The 26,747-nt window shown below is 41.4% G+C and overlaps 1 protein-coding gene across 1 annotated transcript in view; it reads left to right on the top strand.

Annotated features, from left to right (window-relative positions):
• The window catches only part of DOCK2 (dedicator of cytokinesis 2), a 397,905-nt gene that overhangs the window by 78,137 nt on the left and 293,021 nt on the right, over positions 1 to 26,747 (top strand). Inside the window, exon 23 of the mRNA XM_072824198.1 lies at positions 19,112 to 19,220. Coding sequence (XP_072680299.1) covers positions 19,112 to 19,220 — 109 coding nt within the window. The remainder of the gene's footprint in view (positions 1 to 19,111; positions 19,221 to 26,747) is intronic.

The raw sequence follows: 26,747 nt of genomic DNA, 5'->3' as shown, positions 1-26,747 counted from the left end.
CTCTCTGTGTGTGTCCCTCATGAATAAATAAATAAAATCTTTAAAAAAAAAGAGAAAAAAAGAAGAACTTTGTGGGGATCATGCAAATATATAAAGTGTGTTTGGCCAAGATGGGGAGCTGTCCTGAGTGAAAATAGCTCCTCCTGGAAGGATCAACTTGCTGACTATTGTCAGAGCTGCAGAGAGGCACAAGACTGCATGGGTTTAGGTACTATTATTCTAAACACAGTAGGACTTCAACAGAAACAAGATGACTTGGAACAGAAGTTGTCAGGAAAGAAGTCCTTGCCATTTTGACAAAGCTATCTAGGCAACCATGACTTTATCCTCGTATCTTCTCAAGGAATGAAGAAAGAACTGACATAGGGCCAGCCCAGGTAACTCACACTCCTTAAAGGAGTCACTAGTCAGGGAAAGAGATGTACTAACACACTGGTAGGAGCTGCAGTGTCTCAGGAGTCATCCTGTTCCCCAGCCCTCACCTGGGAGCCAGGAAGGATGGCCGTGGTGTGCACAGCACCATTCATCTGCGCTGGGGCCTCCACTCCATCAACATAGGCATTCAAGGAGCACGGTTCACACCTCCGGTGGACACCCCCAGTCTGGCTCACTTAATTCAGGGCCAGACATCATTGCCCTTTCTCTTTCTCTTCTTTCTTTCTTTCTTTCTTTCTTTCTTTCTTTCTTTCTTTCTTTCTTTCAGATTTTATTTATTTATTGAGACACACAGAGAGAGATTGAGAGAGAGAGAGGGAGAGAGAGAGAGGCAGAGGGAGAAGCAGGCTCCACGCTGGGAGCCCAACGTGGGACTCGATCCCGGGTCTTCAGGATCACACCCCTGGCTGCAGTCGGTACTAAACCACTGCGCCACCAGGGCTGCCCTCTGCTTGCTTTCAGTATCAGGTGATCAGATGTTCTCTGATGTTCTCTGATGCTCTCTCTTCTTTTTTATTTTCCATCTTGCGTTATTCTGCCTACCTCCCCTCTCAGCTTCTACCTCGCCTCCCCACCAGTTCAATTTCTTCTTATGTAAATATTATATACTAGTTCACCTTCCTGGTCATGCATATGTTAGGCAGCAAGACTGTCTGAATGAAACTCAGCCAGGCCTAATGTAGCCTGGAGTCTGCCTTTTTAAACAAATATGACTTTAACTCGAAGGCACTTGCCAATGTGATTTGTTTTCATTGTTCATGTATGAATAAATATTTAAATGTAATCATCTGTTTATACGGAGCATGGGCTGGAATGCCCGTCACATTGCTATTCCTATTTCTCCTGCATATAATTTGTTTGCATGTTAATGCCATTTATTCCTATGTAAGCCTCTGTTTTCGGTGTTGAATATAATTTCACTTTTTGATGACAGTAATGGCTCAGTAAACTACACAATTGCAGTTAATGGAATTATTTTATGATAACATTAACTTGGCATTAGATCAGGGTGGAAAAGAAAACTGTCATCAAAGGGATACTGTCAAACAGTCACTTCTCTTTAATTTATTATCTATTTTATGAGTTGCTACAATGCTGAGGGGGATCCAACAGCTTGTTTATTACAAACATATGTGTAAATGCTTTGTAAAGCAGGAAGTAAGTAGCTGTCATTGTAACATGAAATTGTGCATATGCATGCATTTTAAATACTCCTCTTTTCCCTTTGTGTATAGAAATATTAATAAACATTCATTGAGTACCTATTATGTGCTAGGCACTGTAAGTACTGGGGACTTTGAAATTAATAAGTAAGGCTTCCTCAAGTAGCAGCAATGCTGTGGGGATGATAGATAGGCATCCCAGCAATCAAATCACAGTTCCCTGGAATAAGCAATGATCCATGGCATGATGCCATTGAGGCTCAGGAAACAGACAGGTTTAAATGACCAACTCCACCTCAGGAGGATCAGTAATTCTTCTCGGATGAAGTGATACTTTAAACTAAATGTTGAAAGAGAGAAGAATCACAAATTTCAAGCAGAGGGAATAACGTGTGGAACCCAGCTCCCCATTGTTCCTACTACTCCAGGGTACCATTTATTAAGCATCTCCTCTGTGCTTGGCCCTATATCACTTTTTTACTCTGCCTCACTTCATATTCACAGGAACCCTGGGAAGTAGTGGTATTCTGATGTTTGTTTGGCAGAAGAGGAAACTGGGGCCCAGAAAGATACAGAAAGTGACAGCTAGATGTTAGCAGAGAGGGATGCACCATCAAAGCCTAGGTTCTTTGTGCTATGGTATGCCCGTGAATAGCATGTCTATGCGGCAGAGGGGCTAGTGGGTGAATATGTCCTGGTGGAAGAGTGGGGACCATGCACCTGATGAGGTAGGTTGTAGTTGGACCATGAACACCTGGTATGCCTGACCGAGGAGTGTGGTGCCATTCTCTCTGCCAGGGGAAATCAGCATAAATGCTGCCCTCCATCCTCAGAGCAGAGTGAGCACCCCAGTGGGGGGACAGACTCATCCATTGGAATGAGGCAAAAAGATGAAAATTCCTTAATTTCATTCCAAGAGGAAAAAATTAAACTTTATAAACGTGATTTAGAATAATACTTGGATATAATTTATAAATAAGTAAGCATCTGTTGAGAATCATGCTTGAATTTTTTTTCTCATGGAGCAGTTTGGAAACCTCTGCTTTTGGCAGTGGGGGCCATTGAAGTTCTAAGGCAGAGGATCTACAAGGGAGCCTGGGTGGCTCAGTTAGTTAAATGTCCGACTCTTGGTTTTGGCTCATGTCATGATCTCAGGGTCATGTCATTGAGCCCCGCATCAATCTCTATGCTGGGCATGGAGCTTGCTTAAGATTCTCTACCTCAGGATGCCTGGGTGGCTCAACAGTTTAGTGCCGCCTTTGGCCCAGGGCATGATCCTGGAGTCCCGGGATCGAGTCCTGCATCAGGCTCCCTGCATGGAGCCTGCTTCTCCCTCTGCCTGTGTCTGCCTCTCTGTGTGTGTGTCTCTCATGAATAAATAAATAAAACCTTAAAAAAAAAAGATTCTCTACCTCTTTCTACCTCTGCCCTGCTCTCTCTCTCAAATACAAAAATAAAAATTAAAACAAACAAACAAATAAATAAATAAATAAAGCAAGCAAGCAAGCAAGAGATCTCCATGATTCAGATTCATGTTTTAAAAAGATCACTGAGGAAGAAAGATGAGTGTGTGGAAGGTAGTATAGAGGAAGGGAGGCAGGAGGTTAATAATGAAGCAGTTGCAGTGATCCAGGCAAGAAGACTTGAGCTAAGGCAGTCATAGTGGGTGGGAGAAGAAGGGTGGAAGAAGAAGGGTGGAAGACTACAAGGTGTATTAATGGCAGGATGGAATGTGGGTGGGAGTGCAGCTAGGGGAGAGGGCAGGATCAGCTGATCTGAGGTTGAGCTTTGCGACCCGTTTCCTTAGACATTATTCATCAGCATGATGAATACAGGGGAGGAGAAGTTTTGGGGGGAAGATGATATGTTTTGGTAAAATTTGAGATGTTTATTGGGATAGCCCAATAGAAATGTATAGCAGGTAGTTAGATACAAATCTGGAGTTCAGGAGAGTAAAGAACAGAAGTAAAGTTTTGGTAGTGATTGATCCAAAAAAGTATTGTATTTGAAGCTATAGCACAAGGTGAGCAATGATATAAAACTCAGGGTGAAACCCAGGAGATTAGCGTGTTGAAGGGATGAATGAGGGGAGAGCCCCAGGGAAGGCTGATCAGGAACACAGAGGGAAAGCGGGAAGACCAGCATTCCAGGAGCCAGAAAAGAGAGCATTTCGAGGAGGAAGTGTCAGCACCCTCCGCACGCTACAGCAAAGTCCTGGCAACTGAAAACTGATCAGAGGCAAGATATTTTGCAGTGAGGAGGTCTTTGGTGAATTAGCCAGCCATTCCCCAGGGCTTAGCATCTTTCCTAATAACCAGTTGGAGACCTTAAAGAGGCAGTGGGAACAGGACTTTGAATTGCTATCGATTTCCCATCCTCTTCACGTGAATTACCTACACTGCGGAGTGTCCTTGGCCAGGGTGTAATCCCAGATTGGCTTCCCCCTGCTGATGCTTCAGAGGCTGAGTAAACTGTTTCCTACTAGGGGCTGATCTCATACTTTGCTCACAGCAAAGTGTAAGATGCGGGCTGTCTGCTTCCATTGTCCCTTTAAATGGCTTAATTTTGCAGAACAAGACTATCTACCCTGTAGACAGTTAAGGGAAAAGCCATGGATGACACAAGATATTCATTCTTCCCGGTTGAAGCAGTAGACAATTTCCTTTCCTTGTTAACTCCTCCTTGGACATCTAGAAGCTTTCTTGCTGGCTGAATCCTTGCCTTTGTGGAAAAAAAAAAAAAAAAAAAAGCTTTTTCTGTCAAATGCTAAGGCTGACAGTTCCTCAGAGAATGACCTGGGTGAAAGATCAATTTACTAAATAAATATGTAGATTTAGGAAATGTGTTCGCAAATCCCCTGTAACTAAATATGAGCATGCAAGATAATAAAGGGTCTAGTTTGCCAGAGAGGTGAAATACACCAAGCTAACGTAATTGTCAGGGATGCTGAACTGAATCAGGGTGACTGGGTGGGCTTGTTGATCCACCTCAAATGCATGTGAGGCAGTATCACCTCAAAGTAGAATTTGTTTCCTTAATAGGAAATAATATATTGCTCAGTTCTCTGGGTGGCTGCTTATTGTGTGGCTGCTTATTTGGGGTGGATGGAAAATTAAAGTAGACTTAGTTCTGAGGCATAGATGGCCACTGTTCTTCAAGTCTCCAACTAGTCTCTCTCTCAGATCTACTCTCCTAATGCAGCTGACTGCAAAGACACATTAATTCAATTCAATCCAGTTCATTGATTCATCAAATATTTTTGAGTTTTACTATTTGATCAAGTTCTATGCTATGTTACTGCAGTGAACAAGACAGATGTAGCCCAGCCCTCATTCTGCCCTTCTATAGTACTGAGGGAGACAAAAAAAAAAAAATGCAAACAAATACACCATGTAGTTGCAAACCATACTAAATGCCCATAAGGGAAATAAGCAAATAGTTGAGATACATGGTACATGTATAGTACAGTATAGTGGTAAAGAATGCCAGTGACTACCTACCTGCGTACCCTTGTGCGAATGACCTAACCTCTGCCTTAGTTTCTTCATCGAATGTTGGGATTAGCTCACAATGTTTTTCATTGTGTGGATTCTGAAGAAGTGACATTTCAACTGAGGTATGAAAGAGGCTAATGAACCAGCCATGCAAGGGATAGAAGGAAAGGTCCTTCACGGAGGAAAACTCTGAGCAGGTGCTCTTGAATAAGAAAGAGCTTGAGGTTTTCCAGAAAGTTAGAGAAGACTAGCGTGGCTGAAGGATAGTGAACAAAGGGGAGGATAGGAGGAAGGTGGATATGGAGAGACTGGCAGGACCTGCTGTGCAGGATTTATTCTCAGCATGTAGCCAAGGCCCCTGCAGGCATTTTACTGGAAATGTTAGAATGCCAAGCAGTGCCCACTCAACTGGAGAGAAAGGTTGGTGTCATGTGTCACCAGAATGGGTTGGTGGTTGCTGTCTGGATTTGTGTTGAAGTGGACACTGAGGCTGCATTTAGAGGTAGCTGTACAAGGAGCTGTGCCTGATCAGTGGTACCTACATTGAACAGCTTAATAGGAAGGGATACAATTGTTCACTCCTGTGTTAATTACGCAGCCCCTGATAGGAGTGAAGGGCTCTGAGTTCAAACAGAGTGCATATTGTCCTGCAAAGCATTTGTGTTTTATTTTTTTTATTTTTTTATTTATTTATGATAGTCACAGAGAGAGAGAGAGAGAGTGAGAGAGGCAGAGACACACACAGGCAGAGGGAGAAGCAGGCTCCACGCACCAGGAGCCCGACGTGGGATTCAATCCCGGGTCTTCAGGATCGCACCCTGGGCCAAAGGCGGGCGCCAAACCGCTGCGCCACCCAGGGATCCCGCATTTGTGTTTTAGATTATAGTAATTCTGTATTTAAAATTAAAAAGTGTGTTTCATATTCCCACTAGCTTCTTTAGTTGCCTCCTGTAAGACACGTGTGATAGTTATTGCCCAATTTCTAATTAGATTGAGGACAGACACAGGCTGTGCTCCTCAGATCATTGAGGAGCTCCTTTAGTTTCTCCTGCAATCTCTCAACTCTGCTAAGCATCATCGTCTTATAATCACAACATTTACAGCTTTTCAAAGCCATATATATATTTCAGCCACCAGGAATTTTTGGTTTGCAATTTTGAATATTTTTTAAGTACATGATTATAGTCCCTTCTCAATTATTTGTTAATTTATAAGTCTAAAGACCCATATGACCCAAAGCAGCAGATAATATAAGTCATTCAGTTTGATCATCAGAGTACACTATGTATAGATGCATACTCGTGCAGATGAACTTCTTCTCAGAGGGATGTTCTTCCAAATCACAATTTTCTGGGCTAAATAGTATCATTAATTATTACTTCCTGATTTTCTATCAGATGGGTGTTCGGCGGGGGGAGGGAAGAGCCACTGGTTTTGGATACCACAGGAGCGATAAAAATGAAGAACTTGCCCATAGTCAAATATATTTTGTGAATAAGCCACAGATGATAATACTACTGTGACAACAATTAAGGATATCCCAAATAGCATGAGCCACAGCATTTTATTACTGCTGACCTGTCTTTTCCAAAATACTTCTGTCTTGGCATCTATAATACAGAACTCTTTTCATATTCTTCATACTTCTCAGACTCTTCAGAGGTCCTAAAGATTGGCCTGCACCCCCTTTTACTCAATTCCCTCTCCCTATCAAAGAAAGAGGGGTGATCTTAAAAGCCACCAGAGAGAAGAGACCAGAAAGCCTATATAGGAGCAACAGTAAGCCTGAAGGCTAAACTTAACAGGTAAACAACAACAACAACAACAAAACCCCAAAACAAAACAAAACAAAACAAAAACAAACTAGAGGTCTACATCCAGGAAAACTTCTTTCCAGCTTTAGAATAAAACCAGATTAATTAAACTCATCATGATTTACTTAGGAATGAGTTTGTTTATACAGCTAGAAGTTTGTTTTCCTGAATCTGGAGTTCCTCACCCCACCCCACACTACCCCACCACCAAAAAAAAAAAAAAAATCCCACTCATTTTTTTTAATATTTATTTATTCATGAGAGAGAGAGAGAGAGGCAGAGACACAGGCAGAGGAAGAAGCTCAATGTGGGACTCAATCCCGGATCCTGAGATCACATCCTGAGCTAAAGGCAGATGCTCAACCGCTGAGCCACCCAAGTGTCCCTCATTATTCTTTAAAAAAAAAAAAAGATTTATTTATTTATTTTAGAGAGAGTACATGTGTGTGCGAGCAGGAGAGGAAGAGGGAGAAGGAGAGAGAGAGTCTTAAATGTATACCACACTGAGCACAGAGACTGATGTGAGGCTTAGCCTCACGACCCTGTGATCATGACCTGAGTGGAAACCAAGAGCTGGATGCTTAACCAACTGCATCATCCAGGTGCTCCAATTATTCTTTTTAATATTTGCATCTTTCCCATATATCCCATTATTTTTCTGAAATGTCAACTAATGTATGTATGTTAGACCTCATATTTCCATGTCTCATAAACTCTCATATATTCTATCATTTCTTTTTGTTTTGGGGGGTTCATTCTGGTTAACTTCTTTGAACCTGCTTTTTGGTTCACCATTTTCTCTCTAAGCTATGTCTAATATGCCATTTAACTCATTGACTGGGTTTTTAATTTTAATTAGTGGGCTATTTTCAGAGATTCCATTTAGTTCTTATTCAAATACAATTTTTCATTTTTATATTTTTTCTTTATCATATTTTAAGCATCTTTTTTCTATTTGGAGCATATTAAATTTGAGATTTTATATTTTTTGAATTGTAATTCTTTATAATTTCAGTAGGATGAGTCTTTGTATGTCTGATTTTGCTGTCTCCATTTAGCATGATCATGATTCCTGGGCATTTTGTTGTTATTATTATATTTTAAAGCTAACTTTCTTTAGAATTTTATCAGTTGTTCTATAGTTGTTTTTAGTTTTGAAATAAAAGTTTTATTTTCCTCCAAAGAAAATGGGTGCATTAGCAACCAGAGACCACTTTAAGTTAAAGTATCTGTTTGTAGATCCAAGCAAGGAACATGAATACAGAAAAACAAAAACATGAACAAAACAAAATCCAGGTGAAGACTGGCTCATGGTTCAGAAATCTCAATGGAGATGTGTTTTCCTTTTCTATCCAGTACTGAGGAGTGGGTAGTTTCCTCACTGCTCCCGTTTAGGCAATAGATTTACTTCTTACCCTCCTTTATAAGAAAGCGTAACAGTTTGAGATACCAGCTTTATGCAAGGGTCTCCAATAAGCAGGCCCTAGGATTGATCTCATTCCTTCTATTCCCCAAACAACCATCTGAGTGGAGGTTTAAAGCCACTAAGGTTGAGCAAATGTATTGGGGGCAGAAGTTGGCTTTATTGCTCTGTAAGTACCCAGAATCTCCTTTTTGCTTAGTGTTTCTCCTCTGTGGTTTCTTTACTTTTCTGATAGTTTGCCAACTCGTTTTGAAAATCCAGCTTTGGTAGTCATTTTTATTGAGAGGTTTTCCAGGGTGTTTTGTCCAGTACACTGTTGGAAATGGAAGTCTTTAAACTTTACTGCAGTTAGAATGATCTTTCCACAGTTCAAATCTGACCTGGATGCTCACCTTCTTGAAATCCTCTAATTTCTTCTCATTGCTCTAAAGATGAAGACAAAATTGCATGTGCCCTGAAAGGGTCTATGGGCCTGGGTTGGCTTTTGCTCCCCACCTGTCTCCTTTCTCCTAACTTACCCAGATTTCCTCCACTCCGGATTTATTGGTCTTCATTCAGTCCCTCTGACCCACTCAGCTCTCTTCTGCTGTGGGACACATGCACTTGCTTTCTTGGAAATGGAATGCCCTTCCCTCTCCTTCTCTTCTAGTTTTCTTTTATCTCGTCTCCTGGGTTACCTAAAGCATTGCTTCCTCAGGGAACCTGTTCCTATATTTTCAAACTAAGTCAAATCTCTTCAGATTCTCATTGCCCATGTAGTCTGTGTTTCAAGTATGATCATACACACACACACACACACACACACACACACACACACAAATATTTTCTAAGGTCCTACTATCTTCCAATCACTGTGCTACGAAGAAATTTATTAAAGAAATAAAAATTGACACCCAAATACGTATCACAGTTGCCATTCTAATTCACAGGTCATGTCAGGATCTGGAATTCTAGAGATGGTAAATAGCTTTTCATGACATATAGGTATCTTTTGACTTTTTTTTTTTTAAAGAATTGCTGTTAGTGTCTACAACTTCTGAAAGGCCTTTCGCTCAGCATTTATTCTTCCTTATATTCAGCATCAACACATTATGTGCCTGTTTCATGCATGCTGGGCTCTGAAACTTGGTTCCTCTTTTAACCCCTTGAGTTGATAATGAAAGGTGGTGGCCATAAAGATGGAGAGTAGCAAGTGGCTTTGGTTACTCTAGTTAACAAGTATGACATACTTGGATATTGCTAAGAAAGGAGGTCTTACACAATTGTAATTATGTAAAGTGATAGATGTGTCAACTAACATTATGGTGATCATTTTGCAATATATACATGTATCAAGCCATTAGGTTGGACAACTTAAACTTACATAATGTTATATGCCCATTATATCTCAATAAAGCTGGGAGAAAATGGCTTTGGGAGGTGGAATTAATGGGACCTGATGACCAACTGACAGCTGGCAGGTGAAGAGATCCATCATGATCCATCACTACTTGCCCCAGGCTCTGACTTGAGTGTCTATGGGAACATATGCCATGCTGGTGAATATGCAGGGTGAACAGGCTTGGTCTTGGATGATCGAAGTGCCCTATCTGACTCTGACCACAGAAGCTAGTGAAGAATCCTGGAGATTTCCCTCAATAGTAATGTAGTCCACTTATTGATGAGGGAACCAACTCCCAGAGCAAAGTAACCTTCTAACAATCACAACACACAGTACTGCTAGAGTCTGGTTTAGAGCCCAATCCTCAGACCCAGACCACTGTTCTTTCTGTGGCACTCCTCTCTGCTGATGGCTTGCCTGGCTCTCAGGCATTATACTACTCAAATGAGGTCTTCAGTAATGCAAACCGGAGACATTTGAATTTGACCCTTCCTCAGGTATTCCTGGATTTCAAAACAAAAGAATTTTGCTGCATAGGTATTTTAAAACCCAGCACCATTAATAAGGAAAATGTTAAAAATTCTATTTAACTCCACATATCAAATGTCAAGGCTCTCAGTGGAACAGAGTAAAAAACCTGAGGTTCATTATCTTTCTCTGAAAGCCACAAGACTGAAAGGTCGAAGGTCAGATGCTCCTAGCATGACCACGGTTTAGAGTAATAATAACTTGACATTTCTTGGGCAGTTGTCTCTCAAGCTGTAGTCCATGCCAGGAACCAGGAGGTAGGTGAAAAACCAGCATTTAGATTCTCTAAGTGTAGAGGGGAAACTGCCTTTAGTTGTCTGACCTTGAGCTAGATCCCCTGGATGCAGCCCTACTTTCCGCAGTGAGAATAAGAGAATTCAGGAAAGACTTTGGGGAAAAAGATTGCTGTAGAAAGGAGCTGGAAGGCAAGAAACATTCACCCCAAAGGAAGAGTAGATATCTCTTGAAAATTAAATGTAACATTTACTTGTTTAAAAATCACAATATAACACAGAAGTATATCAGGGGACCATTGACATACACAATCTCTTTTCTAGGAGATAACAAAATTATCAATTTGTGTATAGGTTTGCAGATTTTTATTAGGGGTGCGTATGTGTGTGTGCGTGTGTAATCATTCTGCAACTTATTTTTTCTGTTATCATTTATGATATCATGGACACTTCCTAGGTTATTAAAAACTAAAGGAAGAAATGGTCAGAGAAGCGGTCAAAACCTCATTTCTTCTCGGTACCTGAACTTTTTTTTTTTTTTTTTTTTTTTGGTACCTGAACTTTTAGAGCAACTGGGTCTAAAAAGAAAATGCTGGAAGGACTCTACTGATATTAGCGTCTCCTTCAAGTAAATGATGCAATCTATATTTCTCTCTCTACGTCTTGGAACCATGGAAAGGGTAGGGGTCGGTGGGAGGAAATGTTGTGTGTGTGTGTTTCTCTTTAGGAGCATTGTTCTGGGAGCACTCAATTTCTAATTATATTGAGAGAAAACCCCTGAATACCATTTTTCATGCTAATGGAGAAATTTACTTAAGTGCAGAATTATGCAACTGAGTTCTTGCCAAATTACATAAAGGCTGAAGCTCCTCTCAGTAGAATGAAGGACGGCTGGGGCACACATCACACTCTATTCGTAACTTAGAGTTCTTTTCAAGGCTTTTGCCTGAGTCTTATTACCTATTACTATTAATTTATTGCATGGGGTTGCCATATTTTAAAGTAAAGTGAATGTTTTGGATGGATTGTTTTCTTTCATTTCTTCCATATTGTTAACTTCTATTTTTTGTTTGTTTGTTTGTTTAGGCTGTTTACACTTCCACCTGAGACAGTTTTTCTTCAGTGAGTGCATTGATTTTTGTAGGTTCATCCTAGACATTTTTCAAAATAGGATCCCCACATGTTGAGTTTGTCTTTTGTTCTTTCATCGGCAAATCATTCTTCCCTGGGGTGATTTACAAGAGGGAAGACTGTTTACTGAAATTTCTTTGCAGTGTGCCTAAGGGCGGGAGGATTCCTCCTCAAATGTCAGATGCTAGAAAAATAAAAGCTCTAGGAGAAATAATTTTGGTCATTGACAAAAGGGTTAGCACCAGGAACTGGTCTGAGCCCTCTGCCTCTCAGCTGCTTCATTCAATTAAAGGAAGTCTGCATCGAAGACTCTGGCCACCACAGGCAAAGTTGTAACCCTTCCTTGCTACTAAGGGACTATCCTATCTATCCTGGCTCTGCTCTTTCTCTTGTAACAGAATAATGCCTTATACTTCAGGTTTGTTACCATTCAAAAGAGAATTTCTCTGGCCACTGCCTACTCATTGGACCAAAATTCCTTGTCTTAATCTGCAATTCTGGGTTCCTTTTGGATCCGTAGACTTTGGTGATGGAGGAAGGGGTCAGAATGGTTACAATGACCATGAAGGAAAGAAGTGTATCAGGAAAGTGGCCCTCTCTTTCATGAATCCTTTCCAGCCCTATTGCTTTGACTTAAATGTACCTGCTGAGTGCACTCAAGTGTTTCTTTCTGTAAATAGGATCAATAAATGCAAGGATGATTTTTCAGACAGACTCAGGCACTGGTTAGGCTACAATTATTCTTCATCCAAGGTTGGAGTAGGGTGTGAGAGAAACAAAAAGAGGGGGAGTGGAGAGAAGGAAGAGAGAGAGGGAGAAAGAGAGGAAGGGAGAGAAAAAAGGAAAGGGGGAGACAGAGGGAGAGAGGCAGAGAGACAGGTAGGTTTGGTCTTAGAATGTTGTGATTTTTCCAAGTAATCACTCCTCTGAAACCACGAATGGCTTAATGGTTCTTTTTGTAAAGTCACTAATTTACACCTACTCTAATAGAGCAAATTATTGGCTCGAAGATAGGAAAACCAGCCAAGTCACCTTGGATTTAGAGCTTGAACAGAAAAAGGTTAGAGCCAGCCATTTAGCTTCTCTGGATAGCCCTGTAACATCATCCCCTGGGCAAATAATGCTTTTCTACCCACCCTGACTTGTACCAGTTCTTGGCTATTACTTTGCTCTGTTCTGTGGAGGTAGGATAGCCCAGTGGTTAAGAGTGAAATTTGGAGCCCGATACACTCAGGCTGAAATTTTGACATTGCCTTTTACAAGTTGGGTGACCTTGTGCAGTTAACATAGTGCCTGGTACCTGGCAAATTCTTGGTAAGTAGCAGCTATTAGTAGTGGTCTTAATAGTCAAGGTAAGAATAATAAGGCTACATCGCTGAAGATGAATATTAATACTATCTAGTTCAGATATCATTAGAAATAGCTGAATTGTTATGAGTTCTGCATTCATAAGACACTTCTGTATGGCGACATCAAAGGTGCTGCAGTTCATTCATTTAATACTTTATCATTAGTTGATACATTTGTTTATAACTCCCTTTTGATGTTCCAAGCCTATTGCTACGTAGACATGGGGATATTATGACTGAGATAGCCTTGACTCTGCTGCATGGAGCTTATACTCTAGTGGAGAAAGCAGGCAAGTTAAGTAGTGATGGTGAAGAATGAAGTATTCACACAGGGAGGCCTCAGTCACTGTGATAGTCTGCTTTAATGTGTGGAGTGTACAGCATTTATTATGGATATTCACTATATAAGTGGCCTCCCTTCCATAGTATTCCTTCAGTACTTGGCATCACATTTGGGGGCAGACAAGTATCTTGACTTGTGTGGCAAAGTAGCAGAATGGCGTAGCATGACATTATTGTTGAGTAATTTTGCTCATTTCCATGTCAGATCATAGAGACATTTAAAATAGATTTTTCATTTTAAAAATCTCCCGATTAATCTGGACTTGCTCCCAGGCACTTTTGAAACGAGTCAGGTATGTGTCTCGCCAAGAGCAAATTTAGGTAAAATGTGATCAGGTAAGGGAGACAAAGGGAAGTTGGGGCCCAGGTCTAATCCTGCAGGGTATTTATGGGAATGCTGGGGAGGCAGGAAGGAGGGAGGACAGACTGTGAGGGGGGCCTGCTGAGGGCAGAGGTGCTACCAGGTAGGTGGTAACTGGTCAGTGTCCACTAGAGCCCTTGTTTCGTCCTCCGCTCTTCTGTTCCCCTGGTTCAAGCCTCATTAATGTCTTTTCCTTTTCTTCTGTGTAAAATGTGAATAATAATCATCTGTACCAAGTGAACTAATCCGTGCAAAGAATTTAGCACACTGCCTGACCCTTAGGAAGTGCTGGATAATAATATTAAACTTTTATTACCCAACTTTTCTCACTATGTGGCAATACATAATTTACCTGCTGGCCTGCCTCATGATTTCTCTGGGAATGGGTTTTAGGTCTACTCATATTTATCTCCCCTGCAGTGCCTGGTACGCAGTAGGTGCTCAATAAATTATATTTGTCTTTATGAAGATACTGATTTTTTTTCCTTCTTAATGCTTAGGAAACAAAAATGGGTGGCTCTAGAAGAAAATTATGGTAGTATATAACAATAGCTAGCATTTATGTAGTGTTTACTATGTGCTAGGCACTATGCTAGTTGCTTTACATGCATTATTTGCATGTAGATCCACCTTATGGGGTAATATCATTTTACTAATGAGAAAATTGAGCCTTAGAGAGACTAAAAAACTTACTCAAAGCCACCCAACTGATAAGAGTCAGAGCAGAGTTTGGAACCACACAGTCTTACCTAAACTTCTGTATGGCCTTAAAGAGGCAGGGAAGAAATCAGGAGGATGCCTATAAACGTGGCTCAGAGGAACCAGAAATGGCCAAGGGGTAGAAAACAAAATGGGGCTGGTGTGCCAGGAGACCCACCATTCCTGGATTCTACAGTAAATCTTCCTGCTGGCTTTCCAAGCCTGACGATGCTTTGGTTAGATTCTGCTCCCCTGGGCTGCTGGCTTGACGTTGGCATCTCCGTTTTAGGCTGAGGCTTTATGTACCTGCATGGAAGAGGTGGTGCAAAGCATTGTACACACCATATGGGGCCCCATTTGCATTTAGTGAGTGCTCAGCTGTGCACAGTGTCTCCTTAATGAATCACATGCAAGCAGCGCATCGCTATATTTATCCAAGCCTTGGGAGCTGGAGTGCTTGCCGTGGCTGGGCTCACATGCCCCAGAACAGCACCTCGTGGGTTGTTCTAGTTTTCCTTGTGGTCGGGGCCTTCAGGCCCTTCAATAATTCGTTCCCTGGCAGGATCAGCTGGTTTCTGAAGCATCTTTCTAGGCGTGCTGAAGCCAAAAAAAAAAAAAAAAAAAAAAGTTTCCCTCCTGAAGCTATAACAGAGACCAAGTGCTAAAAAAGGACCTTGAAACCACATCTGCTATGCCCTTGACTTCAAGGCCACACTTACCGCCTTGCAGAGAGATGAGACATTATTTTTTCTTTTCTTTTCTAGCTTCTCAGGAGAGGCCCTACAAGTGCTGAATGGTCCCCATCATCAGTTTATTCTTGCATGTAATCTAAAACCCTTATGTATTTTATTTGCCTTAGTTACTCCTTCCTGGAAATACTCCTTTTATGTACGTGTGCTTAGATGAGTATGATCGCTTCTGTGCTTGGGAACCACCACCAACAATACGGATAGTAGCTGACATTTACTTAACATTTATTAAGTGCCAGCTATAAAATGTTAAGCACTTGAAAGATATTATCTCATTTTTTTCCTACCTCAAGATCACCCTTTGAGTGAGCATTATATTTCCATTCTGTCAGTAAGGAAGGTAAAGATTCCAAGGCCTTGCAGCCAATATATGAAGGAGTCTGGCTAGAGAGAAAACCCTTTGCACTAAATAGCTGTTTGTGCCACTTCTCCTGTCCAACTGCACTCATTTTCTCCAGCTCTTCTTCTTGTTTCCACCGAGTAAAATCCTGGGTTTAAAAATTCACACATACACATTCACACAGGTACATTTGCTATCTACGACTGTAACAACTCTGCTTAATGATGTAGTCACTGTTAAATGCAAGCCATTTCTCTACAGATTGGTTTTTTAATCTTTGATGAAACTTAGGGTGGTGTACAATATTTTTCCTTCTCTGAACTAGATTGTGATGTTTAGGTACTTCACTTGTGACATGAGAAACAGGGAGCAGCTTGGATTCCCAGAGGCAGATGCCCCTGATCTTGGCCTCACGGGATCTGTATCATCTGCCCTCCCCTGTTAGATTTTCAGAGCACAGAAGGCAAAGAGTGCCAAGTTCTGGTTCAAGCTATACCACTGGTACAGTCTGTGACCTAGAGCAAATCAGATTTTTTCTTGGTGGTAAGAACTAAATTCAGTTTCTTACAAGTTTAAAGTTGAATGCATAGCCCTGACTTGGTCTCATAGCCTAAATGTCTCTTTTCTTTCCCACCTCAGTCAAATAACATTTAAAAGATGGCAGTGAAGCCAAGTCACTTGCCCAGTCTGGCCCTTGGTTTCTTCTTCTATACAATGGAAAGCATGGACTAGGTACTTATTGGCCTTGCCCACAGCTCTTGGTTTAGAACTCCAGGAGGCAGCAGGAAGAAATCCATCCCAACCCGAAGAACCCAGACCAGACAGGGTCGAAACAAATCCAACAGGGCTAGTTTAAGAAAAAAAAAAAAAAAGAATTTATCGTAAGGATATTTTTGCAGCTCATATAATCCAAAAAGGGTTAAACACACGTGCGCGCGCACACACACACACACACACACACACACACACACAACTGTTGGAAACCAGGACAGCCTCAAGGATCTCTTCATCAGGAGTTCATGAATATTCCCTTAGAGTGCAGCCATTAAGATGACCCCCAATAAAGCCTGTTTTTAAGTTTCTGTGTTAAAAAGATACAAATTCTAAGGAGAGAGTCACCGGAAGACCATTCAGTTATAGAAGGTGGGTGTGGGCAGGGTCAGTCAATAGGAAAAGGCTGCTTGAGGCCATTCTTGTAGGCTGCACAAGTGGTTCCCAAGAAAAGGACTTGGTGGGAAACTCTCCCTGCCAACCCCATGCAAATTCACTAGTAAGTATGCCTTACAGAGAAAGTCCAAATATATGTAAGTAATGGTGACTCCCCATGGGCATCTATGTCTGGGTGTTAAATGTTGGTGGAAGACACTGTAGACCATAATAGGGATTGTGAGATTGCTTATTAGATGTTTTTAGGCAGCTGTGACTAGTGGAAAGAGTAACAGATTTCAAGGCAAAAGGCCTGGGATGGACCATCCATTAGCTTAGCTTTGGGCATAAAGAAGAACTAAACAGTGTCATCTTATGGGGAAACCACCACCACTTTGAATTAGGATCCTGCCTTCCTCTTGCAGATCGGGTCTTACAGTTTTGCATTTTGATAGGATTTGGGCAAGTTTCAACCTCTTAGGAATTGTCTGTGTCCTTATCTCTGAAGCAGAAATGATAGTAATACTCCTAACAACTGATGACAGCTAACATTTGCCGGCATAAGGCATATGACAAGCACTTCATGTGTGAGCTAGTCTCCTCACAATCCTCGGGCACAGTGTTGTTACAGCCTACATTTTGTAGATGAGAAAATGGGGGCTTATGGGAATGAGGAGAGGCAGTAAATCATAGAACAAAGTAGTGTACAAAGTGACTGAGAGGGTGGGCCCAGGAGTTGGATGGCTCTAACACTTACAGGTGTGGAGTCCTTGGACATGTTGCTTGAGTTTTATCAGTCTGTAAAATGGGGATAATGATAGGGCCCACCATGGTGTGGTCAGGAAGGTGAATGATTTACTGTGTATGCAGATAGTGTCTGGGGCAGAGTAGTGCTCGGGAATATCTGCTATCATTAAGAAGGTCTTCAGTTAGTATGGGGCAAAGTGGAGATTGGAAACCCAGAGCTAATGCACTCTAAATACATACTCTATGGCAGACATCTCTGTGCTAGCAGGACAAGAAGGTTGAGGATTGAGGAGTTTTAGAGAAGGGTGAGGGCATGAGGGAAGGAAAGGGAGAGAGCTGCTTTAGGACTCCTGGCTCCTCTCACAGACTTGTCTCTATGACCTTGAACTAGATGCCCAGAAAGTAGGCAGCAATCACTGGGCCCTTGTCATTGATTGGAATATTTAGTGCTGGCTTTCTCTTAAGCTTCTTATTTCAGGAGGACTTTAGGAAGTGGTCAATCAGGAAAAAAAAAAAAAAAAGAAGAGGTAGAGTGACTAACAGAGAGAGAGACAGAGAGAGAGACAGAGTCAGAAGAGAGAAAAGCAGAGATATACATAGTGACCCAGAGAGACAGAGAGTAAATAAAACTCATAGGCAGATAAGCAGACACATGTTTAAGACAGAGAAAGGCAATAGAAGAGAAGCCAAAAGAAGAGAAAAGAGGGGTGAGGGGATAGGTGGGAATTCAGTGCAGACAGCACTTGATAGACCACCTTTCCTGTGGTTGATGGAGCAAACAGACCCGTTAAGTGTGTCAGTGCTTTATCTAAGGAGAGCACCTTTCCTGCAGCCACAGCAAGTGGCATCTGACTCTGTAGGGCAGTGACAGGAGACACTCTTTATCTGAATTGGAGACAGGAGCACTCTTCTCTGTATTTTGCACAGAATGCCACAGAGTAGGCTGCAGATTTTTCGTGGTTGGCTCTAAAGCCCTGTTTGGAGAGGCCTCGGGTTGAACAGCACTCCAAAGCCGGGCAAAGAGAGCCGGAAGCCTCAGGAGCCCGGAGACTGATTTTATGCAAGGAAATGGTTTCTATAAAAAAGTACATGTATATATTCATGTGGGCCTTGAAAATATCTGCAAGAATATCCATCCAAATTTTAACAATCCCTATTCTTGAGGTAGGATTAATGAGGACTCTCACTTTATAAGTAATGCAATTCTGTTATGTTTACATTTTTGACAGTAACAGTATAGGGCCTTTATAGTCAGAGGAACAAAAGGTTTCAACTAGGTGATAAGCACACTCCTGAAATGAAAGGGTCAGGTAAACAGTGGCCCCTGACACAGAACAGGCAAGTATGTATTTATTTGACAAAGTAGGCAGTGGCTAAGTGAAAGGGTGGTGTACCTGAAGAGATCTCTCCTTGATGCTTTTCAGACACTTTGGAAATCTGGTGCTACAATCTCCCATCTGATTCTTGCAGAAAGGTGAAATTATTAATGTCCCCTCAGCTTTACGAGTTTCATTCCTTTGAGGTTCTTCAGAGTTAAAAAAAAAAAAAAAAAAAAAGAAAAGGCGGGAGTCTGTTGGGGGTTATCTGTTCTATGTGTGGACAGAAGTTTTCCCAAAAATGGATGATGCCCGTAAACACTGCTGGCTCGGCACCCTGGCGATGAAGTCCCTGTCTCCTACCCCTTGATCTTAATTTTAATGAAGTTTGTGGCTGGCACACACTTTCAAAGGTATTGCTTGTAGGCTTGAGAAATGACCCAGATGTGTCTTCTTTCAGGCTTTATGAAGGCAAAGAACAGATGGAGTTTGAAGAATCCATGAGACGGCTCTTTGAATCCATCAACAACCTGATGAAAAGTCAATATAAAACAACCATCCTTCTGCAGGTTGGTTTATGCTAAAACAAACAAACAAACAAACAAACAAACAAAAACACTCTTTTCCTTTGGTCATCTGATAAATAATAGTATGGTGAGATAATGTCTACTTTTGCTTGAATATGTAATCCTGTGTTAGTTGAAGGTCTGGGCTGGCCACATGGTACAAGGATCATGAACACCAGGGCTCCACAGGGCAGAAGAAAGCACATTTATTGTTTGCTTCTTGTGAAGGTTACAGTGCCTCTTTTTAAATAACTGAAGCTTTTGCTACCTGGAAGGAAATAGGTCAAACCTGATTCACTTCTAATGGTGACAGTGGTGGGGTGCCTGGGCGACTCTGTCAGTTAGGCATTCAACTCTTGACCTCAGCTTGGGTCTTGATATCAAGGATGTGAGTTCAGGCTCAGATCCCCTTTTGGGGGTAGAGTCTCCTCAATAAACTAGAGATACTTTGGAGAAAGGTCCTCTAATTTATGGTTCATGATGCTAATGTACAAACTCTGTAGATCTTTGAGAAACCTTAAATCCTACCCGAAGTTTGAGCAAGAGTTAAGCAGCAGAGAGGCTGAATGAAGAGGCTTTTCAGGGAGGGCTTCCTAACTTTCACAGGATTGACTTGTAAGTGTTCAGGAAGGGCTGTCTCATATTATATGAATAAGAAACACATTTATCAAAACCAGTGAGTTAATGCAGATTTACTTCTTCTTCTTTTAATCAGAGTTATCCTTTTAGTTGCTAATTTAAATATCTGCTGTGCCTGTGACCACCCAGCCTCTGGCTGGAAAGAATGAGGTGCTAGTGTCGAGTTAAAATGGAGGTGAGGAGGTAGAGGCAGAAGTCTGTCTAGGCAAGTGTCCACTGATGATACTATGGGTTCCCAACTTTGCATATCAGAATCTCTTGGAAATCTTTGATAAATTCTGATGCCTGGTCACCACCAGATATTCTAATTTAATCAGTATGGAGTGTGACTAGGGTAAGGCTAGTTTAAAAAAAAACTCCCTGGTATGAAACAAAGTTCAGGAATGACTCTGCTAAGGGCGTCTTTTGATTGAGCAAATGTTGGAGACCTCTTTGTGTGTGTGTGTGTGTGTGTGTTTGCATGTGTATACCTATGTGTGTGAGTATGTAGAGGAGGGCTTTGCCTAGTTTACTGTGTCCTCAACACATAGAACATCCTAATACATAGCTGATGCTTAAGAAATATCTATTGCACAAATGACTCTCGGGATAGGTGTGCCCATCTCCATTTCACAGATGAGGACACTGAAGCTCAGAATTGATACCACTTCATCAGGCTCCATACTCCAAGCATATGGCTGGCATTCAGATCTCTTCCTACCTGGCTCTGAAGACTGTGCTCTGAGCTGCCTCATTACACTGTTCTTTGCTCTATACATTTAGCACCTACTGGAGATAAGACCGTTTTCTTCAGGATGAATCTTACCATTTTTTCCTTCCCTTCCCTTTTGTTGTTGTTGTTGTTGTTGTTTTAAGTCTTCCTTCATCCTTTTACAAACCTTCATTATTTTATAACAAAGGGAATAGCAGGAGCAGGGGACAGCATGAAGAAATGTGATAAGAGCTAGAGCCTATCACCCTGCCTGTATTATATTAGAAGCAGCTGAGCTTCCTGGGAGAGATGTTAGGATGTTTGGTGGGGATTGAGGTTGACTGGTTGCAATGGGAGAGGCTGCAGCATTGAGTCATGTCAGAAATAGTCCCAAGGAAGCTGAAGCATGAAGGAGCAGAAATGACAGACAAATGAAGGAAGCCAGCTGGTGGGGAGGAGAAGGGAGCAGATGCCTCAGAGAGGTAGAGGTGCCAGGAGAGACGGACCGCTGACCTTGAGAAAGCCGGAGGGAAACAGCTATCATGGAGCCGCTCTTTCTAATTTCAGCACCCATTTCTCGGTTTGGGGAAAGGACATAGGGACATAGAGAATAAGAAGGGGAAGAAAGAGAGGAAGGTACAAAGCTCAGAGGAGCCAGTGAGCTTTCAGGACACTGAGGAGATCCAGGTCAACAAGAATGTTCTTCTTCCTCAGCTGCAGGACTTTATGCTGGTCATTCAACTTCTCACTGTCTTGTTTCCTCATCTGTAAGACTTCACTGTTTACATGAGGATCAAATAAACACTGTCTATGAAAAAGCAGATTATAAAATGCTATGCAAATGTAGAGAACTAATGTGATTATTATGGTCTGGCCATAAGCCTTTTTACCCGAGTTCTAACTGTCTGGGAAGCTATGTTAGAAATGCCTTATTTTCCCTGGGATTTGGGCTGGGTTATGTTGGTTTCTCTTCATGGATTTCCAACCCAGAGTCATCAAAAGGGCCTTCATCTCTTTTCTTAATTTGCTCTGAGGACCAAATTTAACTTCCAGGATTTACATAAAATCAATGATACTTTCTACCTATTTCTATGGTTGCTGAAAATTTGTCAAAGAAGGATGTAGCCTTATCCAAATATAGAAAGCAACAACCTTTGAAGATTTAATGCTATTTTAGGGTATGATGCATGGGCTGATGAGGGGAGAGGAGTCAAGGCCATGTAATGTTAGCAAGTTTCATACAAGGAATCTTCTTGGATTTTGATATTTGCTACCAGAGAAAGAGCTTTGAGTGCCCAAGAGACCTGGGTGAGAATTGGGGCATGTAACACACTTGGGCATGTAACATTGGGCAAATTGCTTTGGTTTTCTGGACCTCTGTTTATCCTTTTATAAAATGGAAAGCCTAATGTCTAATTTAAAGGAAATATTGAAAGGATTAAGTAAAGCAACGTATGTAAAGGGAGAGATATAGAGCCTATTACATATTTCATTTTAAATAGTTTTTAGTCATTTATACCTCTCCCTTCCTTACCTCATCATAAAACAGAAGCATTTGGAACATTTTCCTAGAGTAGAAGAAGATATTTATATTTCTAACCTTGTCACATGAGGCTGAACAGTTTTAGGACGTTTGGTTATTCAGCTAGATCAAGAAACACAGATATAAATTTCAGGGAGAATAAACCCATAAGAACTGACTCTATGGGAAAAGAAAAAAGGAATGACAAATAGTACAGAATGACTGGAGTCCTGATTCTGAGCCTGCATGGGGTATGGTGGGAAAGAGTGCTGTGATCTATTAGTAGTGTCTGCAATAAGTTTTGGGTTAGAGGGTAGAGTAAGAATGACAATGAGTGCCATTCCTGGTTCAAATTTTACACCTCCAGCTGAGTAGCAGCTTATGGTGGAAATCTTCATTCATCCCTGCTTTAATTTAGCATAGAGAAGATCTGGTTCAATCAATCTTGGCTTTGTCCATTGTGAGTTCTGGGATCCCATCAAGTCATTTCTCATTTCTAAGACTCATCTGGTCATGTGAATTGCTTCCTGTAGTTTTCCTTATTGCTCAGAGTTGGCATGGCAGCAGCTCGCCCAAAACTATGGAGAATTTTAAACCAGCAATTTGGAGAAGGTAGAAAATCATTTAATCATTAAATCATTAAAAATACCTTTCACTGATTCACACCTACCATGTGCCAGGCATGAAGCTGGGATCTTCACATACAGTGTTTTTCATCCTACCAGAGATCTGCAAGGAATCACTGTCTTCAGTGTCCACAGGAGGCTCATAACGTTAAACAATTCACCCCAAATTATATCTATCCACAGTGGTGGAACTAGGATTTCAAAGCACCCAGGTCTCTTGACTCCAAAGTTAATGTTCCCTCTGCCACAAGGAATGGATTAGGATGGGGGTTTCTACATATTTTCAGTAACAGGCCATGAGCTTAGAAACCCCTGTGTGTGCCAGCCCTATGAGCATTGTTGATAAAACTGATAGTAGGTTGAGAGGATCAAGATCAGACACAAGTGAATTGGATATAGCTCAAATGTGAGTAAAGGCATTTGGTGACATTATACAGACCCATTTGTCCCATTCTCCTTTAGGTACAGGGTTCATCATAATGCTCCAATTTGATGGTACGAGTAAAAATAAATGAACAACTCATGCTGAATAGTATGCTCTCTCAGCCACTATGATTGCCATACATGCTAATGATACCACTAGACTGTCCAGGAGGGACAAGGACCTCTGTCTTTTGTATCCCTGGCATCTGAACCAGTGGCTGCCACTTAGTAGATACTTGGATATTTTTTGGGTGAACAAATGAAACAATGAATATTAGCTTCCACTGTTTTGTGTTTTAGCATTTATTATGTATCACACATTGAGCTGAAAGCTTTACATATATTGTTAGCTCATTTGATTTTTATGACAACAACCTTATTAGGCAAATACTACTCTTCTTATCTCTACTTTACAGATGAGGAAATGGAGGCTTAGTGAGGCTGAATAACTTAACCACAACTAAGAAGGGGCAGGTCTGGGATTTGAATCCAGACTGTGTAAGTCCAGAGTTTGTGTTCCTAATCACCACCAAAGAAAGCATAGTTTCATGAAAGACCCAAGTCTCCCTGCAAAATGCCAAGTGGATAAGCAATCAGCAACAGTAAACAATAGTAAAGATGGATAGATGTTTGGTCCATAGTCATGGAAGCCAGCTAATTAAGGATGTCTTTTTCTTTCCTCTCTTTTCATTGTTTATTGGTATAAAACGTTTCAATGTCCAAACTAAAGGAAGAAAGTGGTCCATTCTTGCAAATTGGCCCATAGGCTGTATGCTGAATTCCTGAAGTAGTAGAAATGAGACTTAACTATTTAACTTGTCCCCTTCTCAACCATATACCCCATACTTAGAGCTAATGTTTGGGGACAATGGATTCAGTGGTGGGGAGGATGAAATTTTGTTCCAGTGAGGCTGCTATAGTCATACTGATCACTAACATTTAATTTTCACATCGACCTCTAAATTAGGTGACTTTAGGGGATCCCTGGGTGGTGCAGCGGTTTGGCGCCTGCCTTTGGCCTAGGGATCCTGGAGACCCGGGATCAAATCCCACATCGGGCTCCCGGTGCATGGAGCCTGCTTCTCCCTCTGCCTGTGTCTCTGCCTCTCTCTCTCTCTCTGTGTGTGACTATCATAAATAATTAAAAAAAAAAAAAAAGAAAATTAAATTAGGTGACTTTATTTCCTTTATTCTCATGGTGAGAAAACAAGAACACAGAGTTAACTTGCCCAAGACCACACAGATAAAAATGATCCATGGGGACTTGGCTCAGACAGTCTGCCTCTTCAGGCAGCCATTCATAAACACTAAACTCCTCTGCCCCAACAAGTCGGAGAGGCAGCATAATGTTGGTTTACAGAAGGCGTGGAGAGATATGTATTCTGGAGCATGTTGGTTCATCTTTTCTTCTCTTTCCCTGAAAGATTGGTGAGGAGGCTGCCGGTCCTGAGAGTCACATGTATTGTCCTTAGGGACAGCTCCATATCTCTAAGGAAGCTGTCTTCTTCTGATCATGCTGTGGTGCATTTCTATGACATCGTCCATAGTTTCCATGGACCTTGACTATCCATTGCTTGGTGAAAATAAAAGGACTGAAAATTGGTGGGATAGAAATACTATCTGTGCTCTTAAATGAGGAAGGTGCCTAGTCCTCTTATAAAACCCCACATCAATGCAAGACATGCTCTTTTTGGCTAAAATTCTGTCTACTGGCATTCGTGCAGTTGATTCCTACTTAGTTTGGAGGGGGAAGAGTCTGGAAACCCTCAAAAGACAAATCCCCTTTGAGTTTGAGGGAGTGTAACTGTTCAGTTTTGAGTTTTGTTGTTATTTTTAAATAATGGCTGTTTTCTAGCAGCCCAGGATTATCAGTTCTGGGGAAGTCTATCTAGATAACAATCATCTCAAGTGTCTACCCATGGCTTATTTCTGGGCCAGTGAAACCAACGTTGCTTGGTTTGGATCCACCTCTCTTCTTGAGGCTGAAATTCGCCTTTGAAAGGGGTCGAGAATGGGTGATTAATCTAGGAAATCCACTCATTGCCACATTCTTACTATGCCTGATGTATGTGGCAAGGAAGATCCTTAACTGAGAGGAACTGTCAGAAAAACTGTAGCTTCTTTTCAAAAATTATCCTCATAAAGAGAGGAAAGTTCTTTATCTACTTCCTTCCCCAAATCAGCCTTCTCTCTCCTACCGAAACCTCCTCACTTGCCAAGATGGAAGGAAGCCTTTCCTTAAAGCAGGTTGGGCAGTAGCAAAACACACTGGCTAGGGGCAGTTGGACAGGATTGGGTACAAATTCTTATTATTTTGCACATTAGCTGTGTGGCTTCTGGCAAATTATTCTACCTCTCTGTGCTATAGTTTCCTCACTAGTAAAATGGAAAGACAGTATATTCATAGAGTGGCTGTAAAGTGCAGTGAGGTCATGCATGTTAAGTATCTGACATGTTTAAAGTTTCTAATAATGGTTGTTATTTTAAAACTGTCAAATTAACAATACTATTATATACATTTATATACACATACAAAAACTTATCTGTATATGTTCTTAAATATTCTATATATTGGGGAATATATACTATGGGATGAAAGTAATAACATAACAATATTATTTTATGTATAATAGTGGTATTAATAACAGTAAAAATTACACCAATAGTAAAGCAACATAGTTCCTAAAAGGACAACAGGTCTAGAAAGCCAAGGTGTTTCTAATTTCTAGGCCTTAGAAACATACAACAAATGGAGGCCCCCAGACAGTCTTATGGCTGAGCTGCTCTGCCTTCTGGAGGGGATCTTGCTGGTTGCACCTACAGAACCTACCTGCCATTACTCCACTAATGCATATGAAGGGGAGAGCTATGGACAGGAGACTTGAGGCCAGTGCTACTGACTTCCTGGGTCAGAGGTAGGCTGCCCTTGTTGGAAAAGGAAACCACAGACCTGCCACTTCTCTGTGAGGCCTCCTGGACCAGATGGAAGTTTAATACTGGGAAGATTTGCTTCTTCTGAAACAGCCTTGTCCCAGTCCCAACCAACTCTTCCCCACTAACAGCTGAAGCATTTAAGTGCAGGACTCCTGATGACTGCTATTCCACAGTATCACTTCAAAGCCCTGGAAGGGTATGCAGCTCTTGAAAGCCAGTAACTTGCTATAGACAATGAAGTCCTGGCTTTCCCAACTTGCTGAGGGTTTGATTTCTATTCCTGTCCTCTCACTTTGGTCTTAATTCTGATAAGTACATATTATATTTTACCCAGGTGCTGGGGAGTGAGGGAAGCTGTTTGAGAGATGGAATAAAGTAAAATTCAGCACACACACCTTTGGAGGCCTACTGTGTGCTGGACACTGCAATAGGTACATGATATACTAGTAAAGTATATCACATCATTCCCTGTTGCCCCATGGAACGATGCTGAGGCTCAGGGCATGAGGAAATGGCCCTGGGCACATGCAGGTACTAGTTAGAGCACTGAGGTTCCTACTTAGGTCCCTGTGGGCCCAGAGCTCTATGTTCTTTGGTCTAAGAGTGAATGAAGGGACAGTTTGCTTAGAGTCCTTGGACCAGTCTTTTCAGGGCATATGTCTCAGCATAGGGCATCTCTTTAGAATTTAAACATT

Source organism: Canis lupus, chromosome 4, assembly GCF_048164855.1.
Source record: "Canis lupus baileyi chromosome 4, mCanLup2.hap1, whole genome shotgun sequence".
NCBI classification, from domain to species: Eukaryota; Metazoa; Chordata; class Mammalia; order Carnivora; family Canidae; genus Canis; species Canis lupus.
The sequence above is the reverse complement of the archived record's forward strand: the minus strand, read 5'-3'. Positions and strand labels throughout refer to the sequence as shown.